This window comes from Hypanus sabinus, chromosome 10 (genome assembly GCF_030144855.1).
Source record: "Hypanus sabinus isolate sHypSab1 chromosome 10, sHypSab1.hap1, whole genome shotgun sequence".
Classification (NCBI taxonomy): Eukaryota; Metazoa; Chordata; class Chondrichthyes; order Myliobatiformes; family Dasyatidae; genus Hypanus; species Hypanus sabinus.
This window is the reverse complement of record NC_082715.1, coordinates 106,839,705-106,865,792: the sequence shown is the minus strand read 5'-3', so window position 1 is coordinate 106,865,792 and position 26,088 is coordinate 106,839,705. Positions and strand designations below refer to the sequence as shown.

Below are 26,088 nucleotides of genomic sequence, written 5' to 3'. Positions count from 1 at the left end.
CTCCAGCTCTGGAATTTTCCTCAGGATTTACTCCTAAAGCCATTCCCATGAGTCGGTCTCGCCACAAGACTGCAGAGGTTTGAGAGCAGAGTTCTCCTAGATGTGCTGCCAACCACGGCTGATGAGTCCCATAAACGTTATTATTTTTCTTTCTTTTTGTATATGCAGTTTGTTGTCTTTTGCACATTGGTTGTATGTCTGTCCTGTTGGGTGTGGTCTTTCTTTGATTCTATTGTGTTTCTTGTATTTACTGTGACTGCACACAAGAAAATGAATCTCAGGGGTGTGTACATTATGTACTTTGATAATAAATTTACTTTGAATTTTTTTGAACTTGGACCTGTAATTCATTGTCTATCTCCTGCTCTAATATGTTTTTCCAAAGCTCATCACCTCGTACTTAACTGAATTAAATTTTATCTACCGTTGTCCTGGCCACTCTATCAACTGATCCTTTGTTGTTGTTTAGGCCTCACTCATTCTGTGTAACAATATCATGGCAGTCATAGAGGTGTGAAGCAGAGGAAGAAGTTACATCGTTATGGGAGGAGTACATTTTATTGTGAGATTCTTTTAGATTACTCGAGTAGTAAGCTATTACTCCAATTAGTGCTGCTTACTGCATCTCCAGCACTCCACTTCAGTCCTAATATCCTGTGCTGTCTGGGTGGAGTTTGTATGCGCAGGTTTTCTCCCATTATAGGGGGAGTTAATGGCCTTGAGAAAGTGAGAGTGTATGTTCCAGGGATAGAGAGAAGGACACAGATAGGGAAAAGGACTGATGTGATTGATCTATTGGAAGCCAGCATGGAATTGATAAGTGTAATGGTCTCTTTCTGTGTTGTAATAAATATAAGTTAAAAGAATTTGGCACTAAATTGCCTTACAGTATGGTGTAAATGTCTTTCTCTGCTTTAGCAGAGTGAATGCAGTTTTCTCAGCAGAGACTGGGGGTGGTTTTTCAGATTATGTTATTAGCTGCGGTGTTATCATTAGCCCTATTGTTAATTAAAATGTGGAAACTCAATCCATCCCAGTACAGCTCATTGCCTGCCAAGTGGATATTATAAGCAGATGCAGTGAAAGAATTGCAGAATAGTTATCATGAAGAAGGCCATTTGGCCTGTCAAATTTATATTGATCTAAGTAATTCAGCCAGTTCTGCTACCCTGCCCTACCCATGTGGGCTCTTCCCAAATTCTCTTGGCTGGCCACCGCATTCACCTGACATATCTCGTTTTCTCTTCATTATAGCTGTGCAGTTGTTTAAATACTAGCATTATCCCTTCTTGCAGTACATTATCCATACACATTTGCTTTTGAGGTTTTGCCCTGCTTCTGTGCAAGGTTCATTACTAGTTTTGGAAGAGATGAATAGTGTCAGTTTTTGGAAATCAAAGACTGCTGGAGTCGACAGAAAGAAGCCAAGTGGAATTTAATCTAGAGAATGTGGGACAAACAAGACGACAAGGGAGTACTCAATCCATGGGGAAATACTGAATAATGTACAGAGAGTGTCCACAGCTCCTTTCAGCCTGTAGGGCAGGTCATAAATTCAGGAAAATTTACTACATAGAATGCAGGCAACTTATGCCACCCCAAAAGGTATCTTTTTTTATTCCTCCCATACCACTTTTCAATCCTTAGCTATGTGGGTTACTCTTGCCATTTCTGCCCATATCTGTATTCTGTCATCAGGTGTTAATCTGAATGATGCCTTGGACCCTTAAATCTTTCATTTGTTGTTCATTTAAATCATGGCCTTCACTGTCATTTCTGTCATTGGTTGTCCACCCAAGTAATATCCTGCACCCCTGGTCCTCTCATTGTTTGCCTATCTGATTGGTGCCCTGTGTACTCTGTCCTATAAGATAAGATCTAGAAGCAGAATCAGAATCAGGTTTATTATCACCGGCATATGTTGTGAAATTTGGTAACTTTGCAGCAGCGGTTCAATGCAATTCATAATATAGAAGAAAAGTAAATAAATAATTAACTGTATGTATATTGAATAGATTAAAAATTGTGCAAAAACAGAAATAACATATCAAAAAAGTGAGGTAGCATTCATGGGTTCAATGTCCATTTACGAATCAGATGGCAGAGGGGAAGAAGCTGTTCCTGAATTGCTGAGTGTGTGCCTTCAGGCTTCTGTACCTCCTACCTGATGGTAGCAATGAAAAAAGGGCGTCCCTGGGTGCTGGGTGCCCTTAATAATGGATGCTGCCTTTCTGAGACACCACTCCTTGAAGATGTCCTGGGCGTTTTGTAGGCTAGTACCCAAGATAGAGCTGACTAAATTTACGACCCTCTGTACTTCTTTCGGTCCTATATAGTAGCCCACCCTTCCCCTCCCCCACCAGACAGCAATGCAGCCTATCAGAACACTCTCCACAGTACATCTATAGTTCTTGAATGTTTTTGTTGACATACCAAATCTCTTCAAACTCCTGATGAAGTATAGTCACTGTCCTGCCTTTGAGGACCAGGTTAGGTCCTCAGAGATCTTGACACCTAGGAAATTGAAACTGCTCCCTCTCTGCACATCTGGTCCCTCTGTGAGAATTGGTATGTGTTCCTTCGTCTTTCCCTTCCTTATGTCCACATTGTCTTCTTACATTGTGTGCAAGGAGCAGAATTTGGTCCTTTTTTAACTCTATTCTTCCACCTTCTCCCTGTAACCCTTTTCTTCAATGCACCCAATACTTGGCCTGTACTCCCCTCGGTGGCAACAAATTCCACAGGTTGAATACCCTCTGACTGAAAAAATTCCTTCCTATCTTAGTTTTAAAGGGACGTCCCTTTATTTCTAGACTTTTCTACTAATGGAAATGCCCTTTTCACATGCATTTTATGCAGAGCTTTCAGAATCCAAAAGGCTTCAAGGAGATCTCTAGTCATCCTTCAGTTATACAGCATGGAAACAGGCCCTGCAGACCATTAGGTCCGCACTGACCAAGTTTCCCAGCAAAACTGGTCCCACGTGTCTGTCTTTACCCCATATCCTTCTAAACCTTTGCTATTCATGTACTTGTCCAAATGTTCTTTAAATGTTGTTAATGTACCTATGTCAGCCACTTCCTTTAGCAGCTCATTCCATACAATGACCATCATCTTAGTGAGCAAGTTGCTCCTGTATCTCTCCTCTCACTTTAAACCCATGCCCTTTAGTTCCTGATACCACAACACTAGTAAAAAGACTGCTCACTTCTTCTAACTTCTCTTCTACGTATGCCCTATTTCCTGATAATGGGTTAGATTAATCCCAAAGAATTGCTAGATTTCAAGGAGACCTGCACCGTTTTACTCAGTGCTTTGTTCCCTCAGCTGATGCCAGCCCAACACATCCATTGAGTACAGACACAGAGGTATCAAATACTCTTCATTTTAAGCCTTTCATTCTTGGGATCATTCGTGTGAACCTCCTCTGGACCCTCTCCCAGGCCAGCATATCTTTCGATAGATATGGGACCCGGAATTGCTCACGATATTCCAAATGTAGTGCAGCCAAATGTTAATAAAGTGTCAGCAAGCCATTGGATGCCTATCTGCATGGCTATCACCTTCACTTAACACTCCACCCCTCAACTGCTTTCTGCCAGGCTTCAGCCTTTGGTTGTCTATCCTCATGGTTTCTACCATCGGTTTCCTGTTGGGTGTACAGAAACAAAAATAATTAAGAGCAGGAATGGACCATTCAGCCCACTGAGACTATCTGCCAATTCATATAATGATACAGTGGCTATCAAAAGTATTCACCTCCCTTGAAAGTTTTCATGTTTTATTGTTATACAACATGGAATCACAGTGGATTTAATTTGGCTTTTTTGACACCGATCAACAGAAAAAGACTCTTTTATGTCAAAGTGAAAACAGATCTCTGCAATGTAATCTAAATTAATTACAAATATAAAACATAAAATTGGGCAGAGAATTCCAGATTCACCACTCTCTCCAAAAACTCCTCATCCCCATCCTAAATCTACTCCCCCAAATCTTGAGGCTATGTCCCCCAGTTCTAGTTTCACCTACCAGTGGAAACAACTTTTCTGCCTCTACCTTTTCTATCCATTTCATAATTTTATGTTTCTATAAGATCTCCTCTCATTCTTCTGAAGTCCAGCAAATACAGTCCCAGGCAACACAATCTCTCCTCATAGTCTAACCCCCTCAACTCTGGAATCAACCTGGTGAACCTCCTCTGCACCACCTCCAAAGCCAGTATATTCTTCTTCAAGTAAGGAAACCAGAACTACATGCAGTACTCCAGATGCGGCCTCACCTGTACCCTGTACAATTGCAGCATAACCTCCCTGCTCTTAAATTCAATCCCTCTAGCCATGAAAGCCAACATTCCACTTGCCTTCTGATAGCTTGCTGCACCTGCAAACCAACCTTTTGGGATTCATGCACAAACACTCCCAAGTCCCTCTGCACAGCAGTATGCTGCAATTTTTTTTACCATTTAAATAATAATCTGCTTTTTCATTTTTTTTCTTCCAAAGTGGATTACCTCGCATTTACCAACATTATATTCCATCTGCCAGAACCTTGCCCACTCACTTAACCCATCTATGTTTCTCTGCAGACTCTCTGTATCTTCTGCACAGTTTGCTTTTCCACTCAATTTAGTATCATCAGCAAACTTAGAGACACTACACTCAGTCCTCTCTTCCAGATTGTTAATGTATATCATGAACAATTGCGGGCCGAGCACCGAATCCTGCGACACACCACTCACCACTGATTGCCAACCAGAGTAACACCCTTGTACCCCAGCTCTCTGCTATCTATTAGTTAACCAATCCTCCATCCATGCTAATACATCATATTCGTCAGTCTTTTTTTTTGTGTGTAGTTTTTCATTGATTCTATTGCACTCTCTGTTTTATCATGAATGCCTGTAAGAAAATGAATCTTAAGGTAGTATATGGGAATAAGTAGATAATAAATTTATTTTGAACTTTGAACTTTTGAAGATGATCTCGACCTCACAGTTATGATCTTGCTCTTTATTGTTTACCTCGACTGCACTTCCTCTGTGGCTTGTACACTTTATTTGCTTGGTGTAAAAAATGTTGTCTCTCATGTTCCTATTAAACATTTTCCCACTCACCTTAAACCTATGTCCTCTAGTTCTTGATTCCCTAATCATGGGGAAAAGATTAAGTCCATTTACCCTATCAATGCCCCTCATGATTTTATACACCTCTACAAGATCACCTCTCAGTCTCTTACACTCTAAGGAACAAGGCCTATCCTATCCATCCTCTCTCTATTACTCAGTCTTGAGTTTTGACAACATCCTTGTAAATCTTTTAGAAACATAGAAATGTAGAAAACCTACAGCATGTCCTTACCTTAGAACTACCTAGGCTTACCCATAGCCCTCTATTTTTCTAAGCTCCATGTACCTATCCAGGAGTCTCTTAAAAGACGCTATCATATCCACCTCCATGACTGTCGCTGGCAGCCCATTCCATGAACTCACCACCCTCTGCGTAAAAAACTTACCCCTGACATCTCTGTGCCTGCTTCCAAGCATCTTAAAACTGTGCCCTCTCTTGCCAGCCATTTCAGCCCTAGGAAGAAGCCTCTGACTATCCACACGATCAATGCCTCTCATCATTTTATACATCGCCATCAGGTCACCTCTCATCCTCTGTCGCTCCAAGGAGAAAAGGCCAAGTTCACTCGGCCTATTCTCATAAGGCATGCCCTCCAATCCAGGCAACATCCTTGTAAGTCTCCCCTGCACCCTTCCTATGGTTTCCACATCCTTCCTGTAGTGAGGTGACCAGATCTGAGCACAGTATTCCAGGTGGCGTCTGACCAGGGTCCTTTAGCTGCAGCATTACCTCTCGGCTCTTAAATTCAATCCCACGATTGATGAAGGCCAATGCACTATATGCCTTCTTAACCACACAGTCAACCTGCACAGCAGCTTTGAGTGTCTTATGGATTCAGACCCCAAGATCTCTCTGATCCTCCACACTGCTAAAAGTCATACCATTAATACTACATTCTGCCATCATATTTGACCTAGCAAAATGAACCACCTCACACTTTTCTGGGTTGAACTCTATTTGCCACTTCTCAGCCCAGTTTTGCATTCTATTGATGTCCCACTGTAACCTCTGACAGCCCTCCACACTATCCACAACACCCCAACCTTTGTGTCATCAGCAAATTTACTAGCCCATCCCTCCACTTCTTCATCCAGGTCATTTATCAAAATCACAAAGGGTAGGGGTCCCAGAACAGATCCCTGAGGCACTCCATTGGTCACCAACCTCCATGCAGAATATGACCCATCTACAACCACTCTTTGCCTTCTGTGGGTGAGTTAATTCTGGATCTACAAAGCAATGTCCCCTTGGATCCCATGCCTCCTTACTTTCTCAATAAGCCTTGCATAGGGTACCTTGTCAAATGCCTTGCTGAATTCAAGGTATTTTCTGCACTCCTTCCACCATAGTAACATTTTTCATATAGTAGGTGGACAAAACTGGATTCAGTTCTTCATGTGTGGCCTCACTTTTTTCCTATTTCAGGGTTTCAACCTGAAGACATCATCAATTCCTTCCACCCTAGAGATGCTGTTTGACTTTCTGAGCTTCCCCAACAGACTATTGGCTGCTTTTTTTCTCTATCATTCACAATTCTATTTCAGAACAAGCAACAATCCAGTGTCAGGACTCAATAGTTAAATGTTGGGTAGTTTTGCTGGGTGAAATTCTGAACCTTTGTCAGTTTCTAATCCCAGGTGGCAGATAGCAGCTCTACTGGCCTCATTATGTCAATTGCTGACGTATAGTAGTTTGCCCTGCAGGACCAAGAGCTCTGCTTGACAAATAAAGCAAACTGCAGAGGTCGGAACTGGGAGAGAACAAAGAACAGAAAAGGTAACATGCAATAAAAAGGGTTCTGAAAAGAAACTTACAAGGGATATTAAAGTAAACCTTTAGTGACTGTTATACAAAAAAAGAAGATATTGAGGGACAGCATTAACTCCTTAAAATAGACAATGTTGATATCACAAATGCAAATAGAGAAATATCTTAGATCATAGAATCGTACAGCATAGAAGTAGGCCATTCAGCATAACCCATCCACACTGACCAGTGAGCATTCATCCACATTTATCCCCTGCTCAATACTTGATCCATAACCCTCTGTGATTAAACAGTTCAAGTGTTCATCTCTGGACTCTTCTTAAATACTGCAACCACTCGCTCAGGTATTGCAATATAATTACTCACCACTCTGGGTGTAGGTCCTCCTAATATCTCCTCTGAATCTCTTCCCCATTACTTTAAACCTATGTCCTCTAATTTTATCTGTCTGTGATTTAAGTTAAGTTACATGCAGTCTACCCTTTCTACCCCTAATAATTGGGTGTACCTAAATCCTGTCCCCTCTTAACCTCCTCTGCTCGATGGAGAACTGACTCAGCTTCTCTACATTGAACTGCTTCATCCAGGAATTATTCTGTTCAATCTTCTCTGTACCCTCTCCAGCGCTATCACATTTTTGCCATGCAGTTCTGACCAGACCTGTACTCAGTACTCCAGCTAAGGTACTGAGTGCAGTTCTGGTCAGAAAGACATGGGAAAAATGTGATAGCGCTGGAGAGGGTACAGAGAAGATTGACCAGGGTTTTATAAAGTTCAAAGTAAATTTATTTATTATCTAAGTACATACATATGACCATATACTACCCTGAGATTCATTTTCTTGTGGGCATTTGCAGTAAGTAGGAAGAAATGCCATAATATCAATGCAAGTCTGCACTCAAAGACAAATGACGAATGTGCAAAAGGCAACACATGGTACAAAAATAAAAATAAGCCAAATAATATAAATAAATAAATATTAAACATTGAGAGCTTTAGTTGTAGAGTCATTGAAAGTAAATCCATAGGATGTGGAATTAGTTCAGTGTTGGGGTGAGTGAAGTTACCTAGTCTGGTTCAGGAGCCTAATGTCTGAGGGGTAATAACTGTTTCTGAACCTGGTTGCGTGGGATGTAAGGCTTCTCTATCTCATTCCTGATGGAAACAATGAGAAAAGAGCATGGGCTGGATGGTGGGGTCCTTGATGGATGCTGCTTTCCTACAACAGCACTCCTTTTCGATGTGCTTACTGGTGGAGAAAGCTTTACCTGTGATGGACTGAGCTGTATCCATGCCCTCTTCTCATTACTACCATTGGGCAGGAGGTACAGGAGCCTGGAGACCCACACTCAACAATTCAGGAACTGCTTCGTCTCCAGCACCATTAGATTTCTGAGTGTGAACCCATGCCACTACTTCACTATTTAGATTGTAATTTATAGTAATTGTTATGTCCTTGTACTGTACTGTTGCTGCAATAGAACAAATTACAGTGACATATAGATCAGTAATAATAAATCTGATTCTGATTTCATTTTTTGCACAGATTCTACAAAGGTAAGTCTTCACACACATGAATTTGTCAGTGATATTGTAAGCCAGGGACTTAGTCCTCACCAACATATTTTGTAGATACCCTGGTTTTAATTTTAATTTACATTCTGATGGGAAACATTACTATCAGTCCATATAGCCAAAGTTCTTGTCTGTTCGCTTGCTTCTGGAGGCTGAACAAAATCAGTATGATAGTGGTTCTAGTGCAGGTTATCTGTTTGTCCATTTGTCATCTCCTCTGCCTTCCCCTGTTGCGGTAGTTGTTGATTACCCTTTAGCTTCCTTTTGCTCTAATCAGGGCAGACATGCATACTGCGGCTTTGAAGGGGTTGTCAGATTTACTTACCCTGATACTAGTCCCTGTTAATTATGTTAGTCTGTCTTTCTGAGCCAGGAACTTTCTTCCTCTGGAGTCACTGGATTCTAATGAATCCTTTTGAGGTCCACAGTCCCTGCCAGCAGCTGTACAGGGGGCTACTGCTTGCTCTTGGTCTCCCCCTGCTTTGGAGAGACCTCAAGGTGGTGAATCTTTTCTCAGAATTTCTCCTGCAGCTTGAAAATGCCAGAAGTTTACAAGTTATTGAAGACGATAATTTTTTAATGAAGCATTGAAAATGTCCTTGAAACATTCCCTTTCTGAGAATCACTTGTCTTGTCAGAGCTCATAGTGTGCCAATTCTGGTGGTCTGTCGTCAGGCACGAGAACAATTGGACATGTTCATTATTGATAAATGCATGTCACCAGAGTCTCAATGTTGGGGATCTTGGCCTGGGAGGAGATGTTACCACTGATACATCTGTACTGACAGTAAATTTGGAAGATTTTCCAGGGGCTGCATTGATGAAGCTTATCCAATGCTTTGGGATATCATTGGTGGGCACATGTACAGCAGGGTTGGGATTACTATGAGCTGGTAGATCATGAATTTAATTCATGGTGTGAGGTCTTGGTCTTCAACACATCTCCTCAAGTCAGCTGAAAGCTGTGTTGGCATGCTGTAAGCAGCAGTGGATTTTGTTGTCGCTGTCATTACTGAGCGTGACCTGAGTTAGAAGAAATGATCCAAGTTGACAAGGATCTTATAAAGCTTGATTGACAGGGGTCAGTGTAGTGCAGTGTGAGTCAGTTCTGATGATAAGTATAAGACTCATACTCCTAAACGCTTCTCAAGTTCCAAGACTAGTGCATCTTGGCCTTCAGTAACTCGTGTAAAGCATACCCTGGTCTGTATGAACATCAGCACTGCTGAAACTCGCACCATTTTACAAATGCAATAATTTTCTGACCATCTGCTGTTCAGTTGCTTGGAAAACCCACTGGTTTGGCATCAGACACATCAGGTGTTGATGCTTTTCACACACATTGCACTCTGCTTCCAACATTCCCTTTAACTCACCAGGATTTTGTCACCTGCACTCCATTTAACTCTTGAACCCACTGAGGCATGCTCCACTGAAACTGGCTTAGTTGCCAATTCTCCCTTGAAACTTATTGTGACCTTGTTTCTTCTGTTCCCTTTAAACTTAATGACTCTGCTGGAAACTTATGCTACTCTATAACATCTGAAAAATGTGTACTCAGAATGTGTTGGAGGATTGGTAAGAACAACATCCAAAAGTCCAGAAAGCATTAATGTCTCAAGGTTGTTGGACTAATGAAGTTTTACTGTGCATTACTTATCTGGCTTGAACACTGAACTGAAGTATTTCTGCACCTTATATTCCATGTGCAATGTTCTTGCCCACACAGAAGATAGAAGGAAGTAGTGGAGGGATGTTATACTGACTGTGACCAGTGTGTTGCACAGGCATTAGTGCTTTTGTATGTGATATATATATAAATGATATGGACTTAAATTATCAGTATGTCTTCAGCTAACATAAAAATTGGCAGAGTTTTGGACAGAGTAAAATTGTCAAAGAATACAGTAGAATACAGATCAGTTATAAAATGTGGGTGGAGAAATGGCAGATGGAGTTTAATCTGGACTAGTGTGATATGTTGTATTTTGAGAGGTCAAAAGTAAGTATGTACAGTAAGTGGCATGGTCCTTAAAGAATATTGATCCATAGCTCCCTGAAGGTGGCAGGACAAGTAGAGATGGGTGTAAAGAAGGCATACAGCGTATCTACCTTCATCAGGTGCGTCAGTGAGTATGAAAGTTAAGAATTTTGTTGCAGCTTTGTAAAGTTGCCTGTTTCCATGCTGCATAGCTCTATATGAGTATAGACTTGGTTTTGCTTCTCTTGCAGTACTGTGTGCAATTCTGGTTTATACGTTTGGATGCTTTGGAGAGGTCCCAGAAGAGACTCACTGGAACATTGCCAACATTAGAGAATATTTGTTATAAGGAGCAGAGGGGTGACCCGATAGATAAGTAAAAATCACGAGAGGAATATATAGAGTAGATAGTCAAGAGTCTTTTTCCAGGATGGTAATGCCAAATGCTAGAGAACATAGCTTTAAGATAAGAAGGGGTGAGTTTAAATGAGATTTACGGGGTAAGATTTTTTTTACACAGGGATTGGAAGGTGCTGCCAGGGAAAGTGGTGGAGGCAAAGATTATAGTAATGTTTTAAGTGGCGGCTAGGTGATAGGAGAAACTTGGATGGAGCCAAGTGGGACAGAGGCAGGTAATGATCCAGCCCTGCTCTCAGATTAGCTGTGGGAAGGCCCAGCTCCCTCCACAAGGGAACCAGCTGAAATCTTGCTTTATGGAAAACCAAGGTTTAGTAGTTAAATTGCCCCTTCCAGTACCCACATTCCTATTGATCACTACAGCAATATATAGAACTGTACAGCTGAGGGACAGGCTCTTTGGCGTACAATGTTGTGACAAGCTATTTACCAGTAATTAAACACCTAACTAAACTGATCCTGCTATCTACACTATGTTTGTATCCTGCTATTTTCTGCACCTTCATGTGCCTATATAACAGTACAGCACATTACAGGTCCTTCAGTCCACGATATCGTGCCATCCTCTTAACCTACTCCAAGACTGAGCTAACGCTTCCCTCCCACATGGCCCTCCATAATACTTCCAGCCATGTACCTATCTAAGAGTCTCTTCAATGTCCTTAATATATCTGCATCTACCACCACCCCAGCAGTGTGTTCCATGTACTCATCACTCTCTGTGTATAAAAAATCCTATCTCTGGTATTCCCCCCCCCCACCGTACTTTCCAATATTTGCCTTAAAATTATGTCCTCTCTTATTAACCATTTCCATCCTGGAGAAAAAGGCACTGACTGCCCACTCTATCTGTGTCTCTTATGATCTTATAAACCTCTATTAAGTCACCTTTCATCTCACTTCACTTTGAAGAGAAAAGCACTGCTTCCTCAAGCTATTCTCGTAAGGCATGCAAGGCAGCATCTGGTAAATCACCTCTGCACCTTTTCTAAAGCTTCCACATTGCTTCCTGTAGTGAGGCAACTAGAACTGAACACAGTGCTCCATATGGTGTAACCAGAGTTTTATAGAGGTGCAAAATTACCTTACAGCTCTTGAACTAGATCCCCTGACTAATGAAGGTCATTACACCATATCAGCTTGCACAGCAACTTTGAGGGATCTATCCAAGATTCCTCTGTTCCTCCACACTGCTAAGAATCATGTCATTAACCCTGTACTCTGCCTTCAAATTTGACCTTGCAAAGAGTATCACTTCATACATTTCTAGTTTGAACACCATCTGCCATTTCTAAACCCAGCTCTGAATCCTGTCTATGTCCTGTTGTAATCCATGATAATCTTCAATACTATCTACACCACCAAGCTTCATGTCATCTGCAAACTTACTAACCCCCCCACTTCCAATTCCTCATCCAAGTCATTTATTAAAAAAGAATCACAAAGAGCAATTTAACTTGTATGTTCTGAGCCCTGGTCTATGAAGGGAAACCTTCTCCACCATTTTATTGACCTGTTTGTCACTTTCAAGAACTAGATCGGGGGTCGGCAACCTGCGGCTCCCGAGCCATTTGTGGCTCTTTCACCTCTGTGCTGCGGCTCCCTGTGGCTTTGGGAAATAATTGGTCAGTATTTAATTAAAATGTATTTTATGTTAGTTTGTTAGCTTTTGAAATGTAATTATGGTGATCTTGTACAACCTAAGTGTAGCGACACATTTCCTGCCACATCCGAAACGGCTCACAATTAGCCAGCATTCCGGCTAAGGGAGATAGCCTACGGGGGTTTGTGAGTACGCGTCTTTTGCAGCATCTGCGTCCATGGCGGCTGGGTTGAGGGAAGCTGAAAAGCAAGGCTGTTTAGTTCGAATAAAGCTATCTTTGACTGCAGTTTACTGACACCGCTACAACGTGTTTTTATCGCTGGCTGTCCAGACGGAAGGTGCTGAAACGCTTTGTCGCGTGTCTGGAAGAAGTGAAAACTTTCCTGGGCAGCAAAGGGCTCACCTTTCCTGAGCTGGAACAGCCAGAGTGGCTGGAAAAGCTACACTTCATGGTAGACATGACAGCGCACCTGAACACGCTGAACACAGCTCTTCAGGGGAAAGGACGTACAGCCCTGCACATGTTGGAGGATGTTTTGGCATTCGAGCGCAAGTTGACAGTGCTTGCCAGAGATTTACAGAAAGGCACTTTGTCTCACTTCCCCAATTTGAGAGAGTTCAAACAAGGTCACGACATGATAATTTCGGAGTATTTACATTCTGCAATCATCGCAATGCAAACATCGTTTGGGAAACGCTTCTGTGAATTCAGAGAGGAAAAAAACACATTATCCTTCCCGGTCACTCCCTTAAGCATCGATCCTTCCCTACTGAATACGACTGCATTGGCAGGTGTGAGTCAACCTGATCTTGAGATGGAACTGGCCGACATAGCCGACAAAGACATATGGGTGTCCAAGTTTAGACGCTTGACAGCAGACCTTGAAGATGTTGCCCGTCAGAAGGCCGTTCTTGCTCAGAAACACAAATGGAGTGATATTGAAAACCTCACAGATGACAGCTTGCGATCCTGTGTAAAGATGAAGGTGACATCATACAGCCCTGATGTGCAGACGCTGTGCGCTGAGGTCCAGGAGCAGAAATCCCATTAACCAAGTATGATAAATATTTTAATTGCCTATTATTTTACTTATATTCATATTTTTTCATTGTTCAGTGAAATAGTCCTTTCATTTTTCAGGATGACAGCTGGCTGACGTTATTTTTGGTTTGCTGCTGGCGGAAAATTTAAGTTCGGCGTTTTTCATAAATACAAGAAGGACTCAAATAGACATTGAATATTTTACTTAAAAGTAACTTTCAACCCAACGTCTTTTTTTCGGAGTTCAAAATGTTTTTGTTGCATGCAGAAATGTAATTTCGTTTTCTCTGCAGGAGTTCATCAATTTCATAAATGCAACACATTATAGTTTGTTTATACATAGCATAAAGGCAAAAAAAAACGTTGTATGCAGTGTTATTTCATTTTAAATGTCAAACGGGTTTTGCGGCTCCCAGTGTTTTCTTTTCTGTGGGAAACGGGTCCAAGTGGCTCTTTCAGTGGTAAAGGTTGCTGACCTCTGAACTAGACCATTAGACAATGTCATTAATAACTAGATGTTGGAGATTTTAAGAAATAACAAGAAATGTTGGGATGAGGGGGAAGAGGAGGTTTTTGTTGACATGGGCATTGAGTTGTTATGTTTTCTTCACTCCAAACTCCCTCATGTACAGGCATTGAAAATTTGGTTAAGTTTTAGGTTTTCCTCAGCATGCCAACTGACAGAGATCTTTTTCTCTTTTTGGTGTCTTATAGGGTTCGAAGCGTATCCTAAGGTCAAACGAATATCTTCTCCCGCCAGGGGGGCTGATGGAGACCGAGTTAGCTCTCACCTTTTCCTTGCAGGTATCTACTGCATGGTTTGCCACTTGCACTTTCATCAATATTGTGTGCTTTCCTTTCCTAGAAGAGTAAGCAATGAGGTGTCTCCCCTCTAAAATCTTGTTGCTCTAGGCTGAAGTATATAAAAGTAAGGGAGACCATTTAGCCTCATGACCCTGCTTTGCGAGAGAATATTGCTGGTTTTTCACCTCAACACTACTGACTCCATATCCTTGAATCTGTTCATATTTGCATTAATATAAGTGAACATTTTTGTTACTTAATGAAATGTGGGCAGTACCAACATGTATCATGCAGTTAAGAGTCAACTGTATTAGTAGGCTTTGAGCCACATACAGGCCAAACTGCATGAGGACTGAGGTTTCCCTTTATAACCATCTAGTAGATTCATTGTTGCTGGTACTGAGACTAACATTTTAATTCTTGACTTATATATTTGTTTGAATTTAATTTGCTCATTTGCCATAGTAGAGTTTAAAATTGTATGTTTCTAGATCAGTGATCCAGAACTCTGACTGCTAGCCCTTAACCACAATGCTGCCATACCTGATTCCTCTACAATGCTATAGTGTGGTTGGTTCAGCAGATTCTGCCTAGGGATTTCTCAACAGGTTGCTTGGGGAGGTCCCCTAAAATACTGCCATTGTGAAGCTTGATTTCCAGCTGACATCGCATCACTACTAAACCTGAGAGCTTGTGAGGCTGCTGGAGTTCATACCTGATGAACAAAGGACTGATGATACTCTTTCTGTGGTAGAAGAGCTAGCTGGTATTCATTGTTGTACTTCTACTGGAAATGTAAGACACAGGAGCAGGAGGAAGCCATTCAGTAAGATGACGGCTGGTCGTCTGTCACTTTCCTACCTGATCCCTACATCCCTTGAACCACTTACTGTACAAAATCAGACTGAGTTCAGGCTGAAATATGTGGTTGAACTTTCATAGATCCTAGTGGACAAGATACCAAGCATTTACCAATTCATTAAAGCCTTTAAGCTAATCTTGGTCCTAAATGACAAATAGTGAGATTAATCTCCTGGTTCTAGTGTTTCCAGCCAGAGGAATCTGTTTTGAAAAGCATTTATGTTTTAACATTAGAATTGTATCATTCCTTTAAACTGCAGTGAGGATAGTGCAATCCTACCCACCCAACAACTTCCACAACTGCATTGGGTGGAGATCTCCCAGCACTTTCAGACATTAAGTAGGCAGAGCTAAATCCCAAGATGTGGCTGTGCCATATATTGGCAATGCTGTTTTTAGTTTAACCGCAGTGCTGATCATGCTAGTTGAAGGCTCAGTCCATCCTCACAAGGATGAAAGGTCATTCTTGGGATACTCTTCCATATCTCTCACTATCAGAACAGCTAGAGAGGGAGGTATCGAACTGGTACAGCGCAGGTGCCATGGCTGAGAAAGGATAGCTGCCTGCTAACACCTTTGGTAAACTCTGCTGTCAAAAGACTCACCTTGAAGTGCAGGTCAGTGGTAAACCACAAACTCAGATTTTTGCCTGCCTTTGATTTCTCTTTTATTATACCCTCACAAGGTGGGATTTGGATAGTTATTGCCCATCCCGGATTCCCCTTAATCTGAGTAACTTGCTAGTGTATTTCAGTTCAGAATCAACCATTTTACTGAGGGTTCAGAACACACATAAGCCAGGTGAGAAAGGTGCAAGAGTTCCTTCTCTATGGGCCATTAGGTATTTTCAAGAATCCGGTGGTTTAACAGAGGATATGCGTATTATATGACACCACCACACCTTGGGATTCTGGTAATCTCTTCCTACTCGACTCCTGAAAATGCTGGGAGACTGCCACCCTTTTTAGTGTTACTTTTAACTGGCTCCATTTAAATCAGGGTTCCCAACCTTTTTTATGCCATGGACCCCTGCCATTAACTGAGGGGTCTGTGGACCCCAGCTTGGGAACCCCTGGTTTAATACTTGAATTTAAATTGCTTGGTTGCTATGGTGGAAGTTGAGCTCAGGACTCTAGATCAATGCCTGCACTCTGCTACCAAACCTGAATAACCATGGACAGTGAGGGTCTACCCTCTGCTGTGCTAGAGTGGGATGAACTCCTCATAGAGTTATACAGCATGGAAGCAGGCTATTCGGCCCAACTCATCCGTGCTGACTGTGTTGCTCAGTGTGCTAACTCCATTTGGCCCATTGTCTTCTGAAGGCCTCCTATCCATGTACTTATCTAGATAGCTCATCTAGCTGGATCAGGATCATCAGTCTTGTTCTGTGATTGTTAACACAGTAACTTAACCACCCATACCCCTAAACTTCAGGAAATTGTAAGAGTACAGGTGAAATTAAACTGATGAGAGGTACTTTGGTGTTTGAACTGGTGAGATATCAGTATGCTACCTCTAATCAACTGAAAACTCCACTTTCTTCCATTGTCAGTACCCCCATTTCCTGAAGAGGGATGCAAACACACTACAGATCCTGCTGCAGAGGAGGAAGAGGTATAAAAACCGCACCATCCTAGGCTACAAGACATTGGCTGTGGGCTCGATCGATATGGCTGAGGTAAGTTTTCACTGTCTGCGACAGATTCCTTAAGGCATAAGGTATAGGAGCAGAACTAGTCTGCTCCATCATTTAGTCATAGTTGATTTATTTTCTCTCTCAGCTCCATTCCTGAAGTTCCTTGCAGTTCCAGCATCCCTACACCTGTGCCTTGTGGTCTCGCACCTGTCTAATTTCCCTGCTTCCCATTGGGAATATCATCAGTGCTTTACCCATGAGCAAGAAATCTGAGGTCATCCACTTTGGAGCTAAAAGGAATAGAACAGCATTCTGTATAAAAATGAAACCCAGGCAGCAATAAAAAATTTAACACTCAGGTAGATAGATCATGCAATTGTCATAGGCAGGAATCTGTTGTCTTTTTAATTTAGAAGACTGGTTACAAGTATTGCTACAGCAATACAAAGCCACCAGCTGCTCTTGGTAGATTATTAGCATTGTACCTGAGGGAAGGTATATTCGTCATGGAGGGGGTGCAGCCTAAATTTACCCAAATGGTAGCTGGGATCTCAGGGTTAAGTTATCAGATGAGATTACACAAATTGGAATTGTATTCCCTGTTGGTCTGGGAAAGATTAAAACGGGTTTCCAAATATTGAGGAGAACTTGCAGGGTCATAGGGTAAAGAAGCATGAAAACAGGCCTTTCAGCCTGACTCGTTCATGTTAACCAAGATTTCTGTCTAAGCAGGTCCCATTTGTCTGTGTTTGCCCCATATCTCCCTAAACCTTTCCTATCCATGAACCTGTCCAAATGCTGATAATGTACCTCCCTGGACTGAAGAATGGTACTGGGCCACAAGAAAGGGAGTTTGTGGAGTGCCTCCGAGATGGATTCTTCGAACAGCTTGTACTGGAGCCTACCAGGGAGAAGGCAATTCTAGATTTAGTGTTGTGCAATGAACCAGATTTGATCAGGGACCTCAAGGTAAAGGAGCCATTAGGAGGTAGTGACCATAATATGATATGTTTTAACCTACAATTTGAGAAGGAGAAGGGAAAATCAGATGTGTCAGTATTACAGTTGAACAAAGGGAACCATGGAGCTATGAGGGAGGAGCTGGCCAAAGTTCAATGGAACAATACCCTAGCAGGGAAGACAGTGGAACAACAATGGCAGGTATTTCTGGGAATAATACAGAAGGTGCAGGATTGGTTCATTCCAAAGAGGAAGAAAGATCCTAAGGGGAGTAAGGGGTGGCCGTGGCTGACGAGGGAAGTAAAGGGCAGTATAAAAATAAAAGAGAAGTATAACATAGCAAAGATGAGCAGGAAACCGGGGGACTGGGAAGCTTTTAAAGAGCAACAGAAGATAACAAAAAAGGCAATACGTGGAGAAAAAATGAGGTATAAAGATAAACTAGCCAAGAATATAAAGGAGGATAGTAAAAGCTTCTTTAGAGATGTGAAAAGCAAAAAAATAGTTAAGTCCAAAATTGGGCTTTTGAAGACAGAAACGGGTGAATTTATTATGGGGAACAAGGAAATGGCAGATGAGTTGAACAGGTACTTTGGATCTGTCTTCACTAGCGAAGACACAGACAATCTCCCAGATGTAATAGTGGTCAAAGGAACTAGGGTAATGGATGAACTGAAGGAAATTTATATTAGGCAAGAGACAATGTTGGATAGACTGTTAAGTCTGAAGGCTGATAAGTCCCTGGGGCCTGATGGTCTGCATCCCAGGGAACTTAAAGAGGTGGCTGTAGAAATCGTGGACACATTGGTAATCATTTTCCAATGTTCTATAGATTCAGGATCAATTCCTGCTGATTGGAGGGTGGCTAATGTTGTCCCACTTTTCAAGAAAGGAGGGAGAGAGAAAACAGGGAATTATAGATCAGTTAGCCTGATGTCAGTGGTGGGAAAGATGCTGGAGTCAATTATAAAAGAGGAAATTACGACACATTTGGATAGCAGTAGAAGGATCAGTCTGAGTCAGCATGGATTTATGAAGGGAAAATCATGCTTGACTAATCTTCTGGAGTTTTTTGAGGATGTAACTATGAAAATGGACAAGGGAGAGTCAGTGTATGTAGTGTACCTGGACTTCCAGAAAGCTTTTGATAAAGTCCCACATAGGAGATTAGTGGGCAAAATTAGGGCACATGGTATTGGGGGCAGAGTACTGACATGGATTGAAAATTGGCTGGCTGACAGGAAACAAAGAATAGTGATTAACGGGTCCCTTTCGGGATGGCAGGCTGTGACCAGTGGGGTACCGCAAGGTTTGGTGCTGGGACCGCAGCTGTTTACAATATACATTAATGATTTAGATGAAGGGATTAAAAGTAACATTAGCAAATTTGCCGATAACAGAAAGCTGGGTGGCAGTGTGAAATGTCAGGATGATGTTATGAGAATGCAGGGTGACAGGTTGGGTGAGTGGGCAAATGTATGGCAGATGCAGTTTAATGTGGATTAATGTGAGGTTATCCATTTTGGTGGCAAGAACAGGAAGGCAAATTACTATCTGAAAGGAGTCAAGTTAGGAAAAGGGGAAGCACAACAAGATCTAGGTGTTCTTGTACATCAGCCAATGAAAGCAAGCATGCAGGTACAGCAGGCAGTGAAGAAAGCTAATTGCATGCTGGCCTTTATAACAAGAGGAATTGAGTATAGGAGTAAAGAGGTCCTTCTGCAGCTGTACAGGGCCCTGGGTGAGACCCCACCTGGAGTACTGTGTGCAGTTTTGGTCTCCAAATTTGAGGAAGGACATTCTTGCTATTGAGGGAGTGCAGCGTAGGTTCACAAGGTTAATTCCCAGACTGGCGGGACTGTCATATGTTGAAAGATTGGAGCTTGTATACACTGGAATTTAGAAGGATGAGAGGCGATCTGATTGAAACATATAAGATTATTAAGGGATTGGACACGCTGGAGGCAGGAAGCATGTTCCCGCTGATGGGTGAGTCCAGAACTAGAGGCCACAGTTTAAGAATAAGGGGTAGGCCATTTAGAACAGAGATGCGGAAAAACTTTTTCACCCAGAGAGTGGTGGATATGTGGAATGCTCTGCTCCAGAAGGCAGTGGAGGCCAAGTCTCTGGATGCTTTCAAGAGAGAGTTAGATAGAGCTCTTATAGATAGTGGGGTCAAGGGATATGGGGAGAGGGCAGGAACGGGGTACTGATTGTGTATGATCAGCCATGACCACAGTGAATGGCGGTGCTGGCTAGAAGGGCCGAATGGCCTACTCCTGGACATACTGTCTATTGTCCCTCAAGCACTTCCTCTGACAGCTCGTTCCATTTACTGAACACTCTCTGAGTGAAAAAGTTGCCTTTTTAAATTGTTCTTTTTAAATCTCCCATCCCTTCCAACCTTAAACCTATGCTCTCTAGTCTTTGATTCCCATTTCCTGCGGATAGAAGACTATGTGCCTCCACCATCTCTATGCCTCTCTTGATTTACTCCACCTCTAAACTATTGATGAACTGCAGAACCATGAAGCAAACAAGGTGCCATGAGCTAAGGATTTTATGTAGAATTTGGAATGTGTTATCCAAGGGGGTGACGGAGGTTGTTTCATCAGGGGCTTTCAAACAGAAAAAGATTGCAGTAGGAACTTGTAGAACCTGGTCCAGTTACAGCAATTAAAAGTTATTTGAACAGGTACATGGATAGGAAAGGTTTAGTGAGATATGGGCAAATGCAAGCAAATAAAACCAGCCCAGATAGGCATCCTGGTTGGCATGGATAAATGGGCAAAGAGCTATTTATGTTCTGCATAACCCTTTGATTCTGTGACATCTGATAAAGGCCGGGGGAATGGAACCACCTGTAATATACAATCTGAGAACTAACTGGGACATAGAGAGCTGAACTGATTCCCTCTGTTCTATTACCATACTGCGACTCTTCCTGTAAGCTGCCTCTATGTAACCAGCCTCCCTCTCTTCCTACAAATACAGTTGGGCATCTGAGTCCAGTTTCTACGCACTGACCCCTGAAGGCACTCTGACTTCAGTGAATGACAGAATCACATGTCACGAAAACAGGCCCTTGTGCCCAATTTGCTAAATACGGTGCCTTTCTGAACTACTTCCATTTGTCTCTAAAGCTTTCCTATCCATACTCAAATGGGTTTTAAAGGCAACTTTCCCTGCCTTTATTATTTCATGGCAGCTTGTTCCATATATCCACCATTCTCTTTGTGAAAAATTGTCCCTCAGAACTCTTTTAAATCTTTGCCCTCATTTTTCCCCTGTCACCTTACCTCCATTAGACTCCATTATCCTGGGAAAACACTGTGACTGTCCACCTCATCTATGCCCCTCATATGATTTTATAAAGCTCTATAAGAACACCCCTCATTCTCCTTTACTCCAGGGAAAAGAAGTGCCACCCTCCCTATTCTTTCCTTAAAACTGAAGTGCTCTGGTCCTGGTAACATCCTTGTGAATCTTTTCAGCTTAATGAGATCCTTTCTATGAAACAGCAACCAGAACTGAACTGTACACAATGCTCCAAGTTGTTTCAGAGAGACTGCAGTCTGATGTACACTGTTTATGGAGATGATTGTGCTTTGTAATCTCTGTTGGGAAAGGTGTATGCATGGTGCTATTGGTACTTTGTGTATTCTGCAGTGTGATAATGAGAACGTGCTTGCCTTGGCAGGTAATGCAGCATCCCACTGATGGTGGACAGGTGCTTGGACTTCACTCCAACATTAAAGATGTGTCAGTGCGGGTCGCTGAGATCAGCATCTACTCCCTGTCCAGCCAACCCATTGATCATGAGGATGGCAGTGTACTTGCAGGAGCCAAGACCAAACCCTCAGGTAGGTGATTGATTGTGGCTGTGGTTGCTTTCAAAATGAAATTATCCAGACCCAGTTTCATACCACATTCTGGAGAAGCACAGCCTTCAGGTACATCACTAACTCTGCTGGACAGCCATCCAAAGGGTGGTCATTTGAATTGGAGGTGTATCTTCTCATAGAGTCTGGTGTATCTCAGGAGTTCTTTACCCAAGGGCTGTGGAGTCTAGATCATGGGGGTTATCAGAAGAAAGACCAGATAAATGTTTAAAAGATCAGGGAATTGAGGTGCTATAGGGAACTGGCACAGAAGAGGAGTCAAAGTCTAGGTTACATGCATGTGCACAAGTAATATATACGCACAGGTGCAGTGAAAAGCTTGCAGGAGCATCACAGGCACATGCATTGTGTAAACATCATTCACACAAAAAACAGACATTTTACGCAGGTTTCACAAACATATAAATTGAAGCAGGTTTGTGGAGTTTGGTGAATGAGATAGAAAACACTAACTACGAATTGGCATATTAATCATTTATTTACAAACAGTAAAATTTCGACCAAACATTTAAGTTCCCCCAGGATGCACAAACTACAAATCTAAATATTCATCAAACAGATTCTTAGTTAAAAGTGCATGCAGAGCATACCTTCCTGATAGTTCTGTGAGGCAAAGGGAAAGAGAGAAAGCAGGTCTCCTGCACATACTATTCTATACCGCCCCCCCACCCCCACGGCACCTGGAACTGGAAATGAGCACTGTGGCGCACAAGCCAACCAATGGGAAGAGTGGCTGCAGTTTTTAAACTAACCAATCATGATTAACACAACAGAAGGGGCTTTTGACTGGCAAATAAGCTGCATCCTTACACTACAAAACAACAAAACTGGATCCAAAGAAACACAAAGTCCATTTTAGTGCAAAGCAGTCATAGTGTTACTAAACTGTAGTGATTAGGATTATGCCAGTTGGTTCTAGAATGTTTTTGGGCATGATGGTGTGAAACTGTCCAGTGGTAGCTGCAAGAAGATGGCATGGCCATGGCAGTGGGGATCTTTGAGATAAATGTAGCCTTGTTGAGGTAATGCTTTCTGTAGGTACCACGCTTGGTGGGGAGGGTTGTGCTCATGAAGCAAATGTGAGGTCACCACTCTCTGCAGTTTCTTACTTTATTACATTAGAGCAGCAGTGATCGTCTTGGAAGGTGGGGGCGATCTGAGGAACGCTGCTCCTGTTCTCTTGTGTTCATACAAAGATCTCCCTGATTCAGTTACATTTAGCATTAGTCAGGAAATTCAATGCTGGTGAATAAAAAGACAACTTCTTACAGTAACTGATAAACTATCTTCAAAATTAAGAGTTGCACAATACAGGGAATAATTCACACGGTGTAGACCCTCCCACCATACAGAACTTCTGTAGCTCTGCTCCTCTCGTGCTGTGATGCTCCCTCAGTACTACCCCACCCACCAGCACTCCTCCAGTACTGCCCCTTTCACAGTGTAATGCTCGATCAGTACTGCCTCACCCATAGTGTGATGCTTCCTTGGTGCCTCCCCCCCACAGTGTGATGCTCCCTCAGTGCTGCCTTTCCTCTTAGGATAGTACTCCCTCAGTACCAACCCTCCAGTTTGTGCAATACATTCTCAGTGCTTCCCTTTCAACTTTACACATTGCACTGAACTGCAGTGATAATGGTAGACTTTGAAACTCTCATACATTGAATTCCCCTCTGAGGACAGTGAACCAGGAGAATTCGGTCAGCCCTTGTTCACAAGGCAGTTACTCACTCTCAGAGACAGCCACCTCCTGGTGTATGCAGGTACTGCAATGTCAATTATGAAGTGGAAATCAGAAACACACGAGATTCAGCAGAAGCTGGAAATCTTGAGCAACACACACAAAATACTGGAGGAGCTCAGGAAGTCAGGCTGCATCTATAGAGGGGAATATACATTTGATATTTTGGGCTGAGACCCTTTATCAGGACTGGAAAGGAAGAGTGCAGAAGCCAGAGTAAGAAGGTCACGAAGGTGCAGGTGGAAGCAGGAGAAGGAGTGGAGAGTGAGATGACACTTTACCTGTAAGTCTTTTGCGATCCTCTGCTATATCTGGTGCTCCTCAGGTGGCCTCCTCTACGTTGGTAAGACCTGATGCAGATCATGGGACTGCCACGTCGAGAACTTTCACACCGTTCACCAAATAAGGCAGGATTTTCCCAGGGCTACCCATTTTAATTTGACTTCCTATTCCCATTCTGACATGTCTGTCCATAGCCTCTTATGCTGCTTCAAGGAGACCGAACTCAGGTTAGGGAGCAACACCTCATATTCCATCTGGTAGTCTCCAACTTGATAGTATGAATATTGATTTCTCCAACTTCTGATAGTTTCTCCTTCCTCTTTGTTTCCATTCCCCATTCAGGTTCCCCACTCACCCCTATGCCTCACCTGCCCATCACCTCCCTCTAGTTCCCCTCCTCCTTTTATATCTTCCATATTCACTGCCCTTTCCTGTCAGATTCCTTCTTCAGCCTTTTATCTCTTCTACCTATCCTCTCCCAGCTTCTTACTTCATCCCTCCCTTCCCCCTCAGCTGGCCTCACCTATCACCTACCTGTAATCTGTACTTCTTCCCTCCCCCCAACCTTCTTATTTTGTCTTCTTCCTTTCCAGTCCTGATAGAATGTCTCAGCCCAAAACATCAACAGTTTATTCTGCCCAAAAATGCCACCTAAGTTGATGAGTTCCTCCAGCATTTTGTATGTATGAAGTAGAAATATAACCCCAGCCAGGACATTCATCTTATTGAAGGATTGTGTGATGGTGCAAGTGGGAAAACGTAACATATATCTTGTCTCATATCTTGCAGATCAATCTCCAGACATTGATAATTACTCTGAAGAAGAGGACGACAGTTTTTCCTCTGAGCAGGAAGGCAGTGATGATGCTGTACCTAGCCAGGTATTAGAATACTGTCAGTTGTCTGATGTCTCCAGCTTACATGGCTGAAACATTGAATTTAAGGAAAGGACAGTTTTGGTTCCCACACTAGAGGAAGCTAGTGATTAGGTTAAAAGAGTGCAGAAGATATTCACAAAGATGTTGTCAGTACTGAAGGACTAATATTCAACATTTCCATCCTAGGAGAAAAACTCCTGACTATCCTAGAACTAAGTATGGCCAATTATTAAACTTATATAGTTTTAAGTGAGGGAAAAGGTTAAAGGAGATTTATGAAGTGAGTTTTTTTTACACAGAGAGTAGTAAGTGCCTGGAATGTGCTGCTAGATGAGCTGGTGATGTAAGTACGATGGCAACGTGTAAGAGGCTTTTAGACACTTGAGTTGGCAGGGAATAGAGGGATATGGACCATGTGCAGGCAGATGGGATGTTTCAGTTGGTATCAGGAGGCAAAGGGCTTACTCCTGTGCTGTAATATACTATGTATTGAACAGCTGGTCTTGGGTATGTGGTGTATATTCTCAATGTTTGTCATTGACATAAAACACTAGAAAGTCATCCTCAGTAAATTGGAACACTCTTGTAGTGGGAGGATTGAACTTTTTAGTATTGACAGTGATTGAATGGTCATCCTGTGTGTAGATTCTCTCTGACTAGTGTCTTGTGGCTGTGTCTAGGATTTATATGACGAAGATGATGAACTGAGGAAAGCCAAGAAGACCCGACGAAAGATGATGAGAGCAACTTCAATAACACGGGTAAGTCCAGCTATAAATTTAACACCCCCACTCGGTAACTGACCAACAGAGTCCCATTGGGGGAAGGGAGAGAACAGAGGGAGGACAGAGGTAAGGCAGAGGAAGGAAGAACAACTGGAGAGGAAGGAGGAAAAAGGAGAACAGGAAAGAAAAATGAAAGATTAAAGATGCAAGAGGCACTTGGAAGGAAAGAGGGACTGACTATGGCAAAGGAGAAAAATTACATTAGTTTTTGATTAGTAACACACATAAAATGCTGGAGGAATTCAACAGGTCTACAGCATCTATGGAAATTCATAAATAGTCAAAGTTTTGGCCTGAGACCCTTCATCAGGACTGGAAAGGAAGGGGGAAGAAACCAGAATAGAAAGGTGGGAGAGGGGAAGGAGGACAAGCTAGAAGGTGAAGCCAGGTGAGTGGGGAGGGGAATGATGTAAGAAGTCGGGAGGTTGAAAGATGGGAAAGGTAACGGGCTGGAGAAAAAGGAATCTGATAGGTTTAGAGTATACCATGGGTGAAAGGGAAGGAGAGGGTCACCACGGCAGGTGAAAGACTGGTGAGGAGAAGTGAAGCCAATGTGTGGAATTGAAGAGGGAAAGGGGAGGGGGAATAATTACCAGAAGTTGGAGAAATTGATGTTCATGCTGTCAGATTGGAAGCTACTGAAACATAATATAAAATGTTATTCCTCCAACCTGAGAGTGGCCTCATCGTGGCAGAAGAAGAAGCCATGTACTGATATGCCA

At 42.4% G+C, this 26,088-nt stretch overlaps 1 protein-coding gene across 8 annotated transcripts in view; it reads left to right on the top strand.

The window, feature by feature from the left end:
- Positions 1-26,088, top strand: part of zmp:0000000755 (phosphofurin acidic cluster sorting protein 1) — a 271,437-nt gene that overhangs the window by 157,245 nt on the left and 88,104 nt on the right. For all 8 annotated transcript variants that reach the window (XM_059982538.1, XM_059982536.1, XM_059982535.1 and 5 more), the window contains 5 exons: positions 14,229-14,318; positions 16,735-16,860; positions 21,479-21,641; positions 24,493-24,584; positions 25,262-25,342. In XM_059982538.1, the coding sequence (XP_059838521.1) occupies positions 14,229-14,318; positions 16,735-16,860; positions 21,479-21,641; positions 24,493-24,584; positions 25,262-25,342 (552 nt within the window). The remainder of the gene's footprint in view (positions 1-14,228; positions 14,319-16,734; positions 16,861-21,478; positions 21,642-24,492; positions 24,585-25,261; positions 25,343-26,088) is intronic.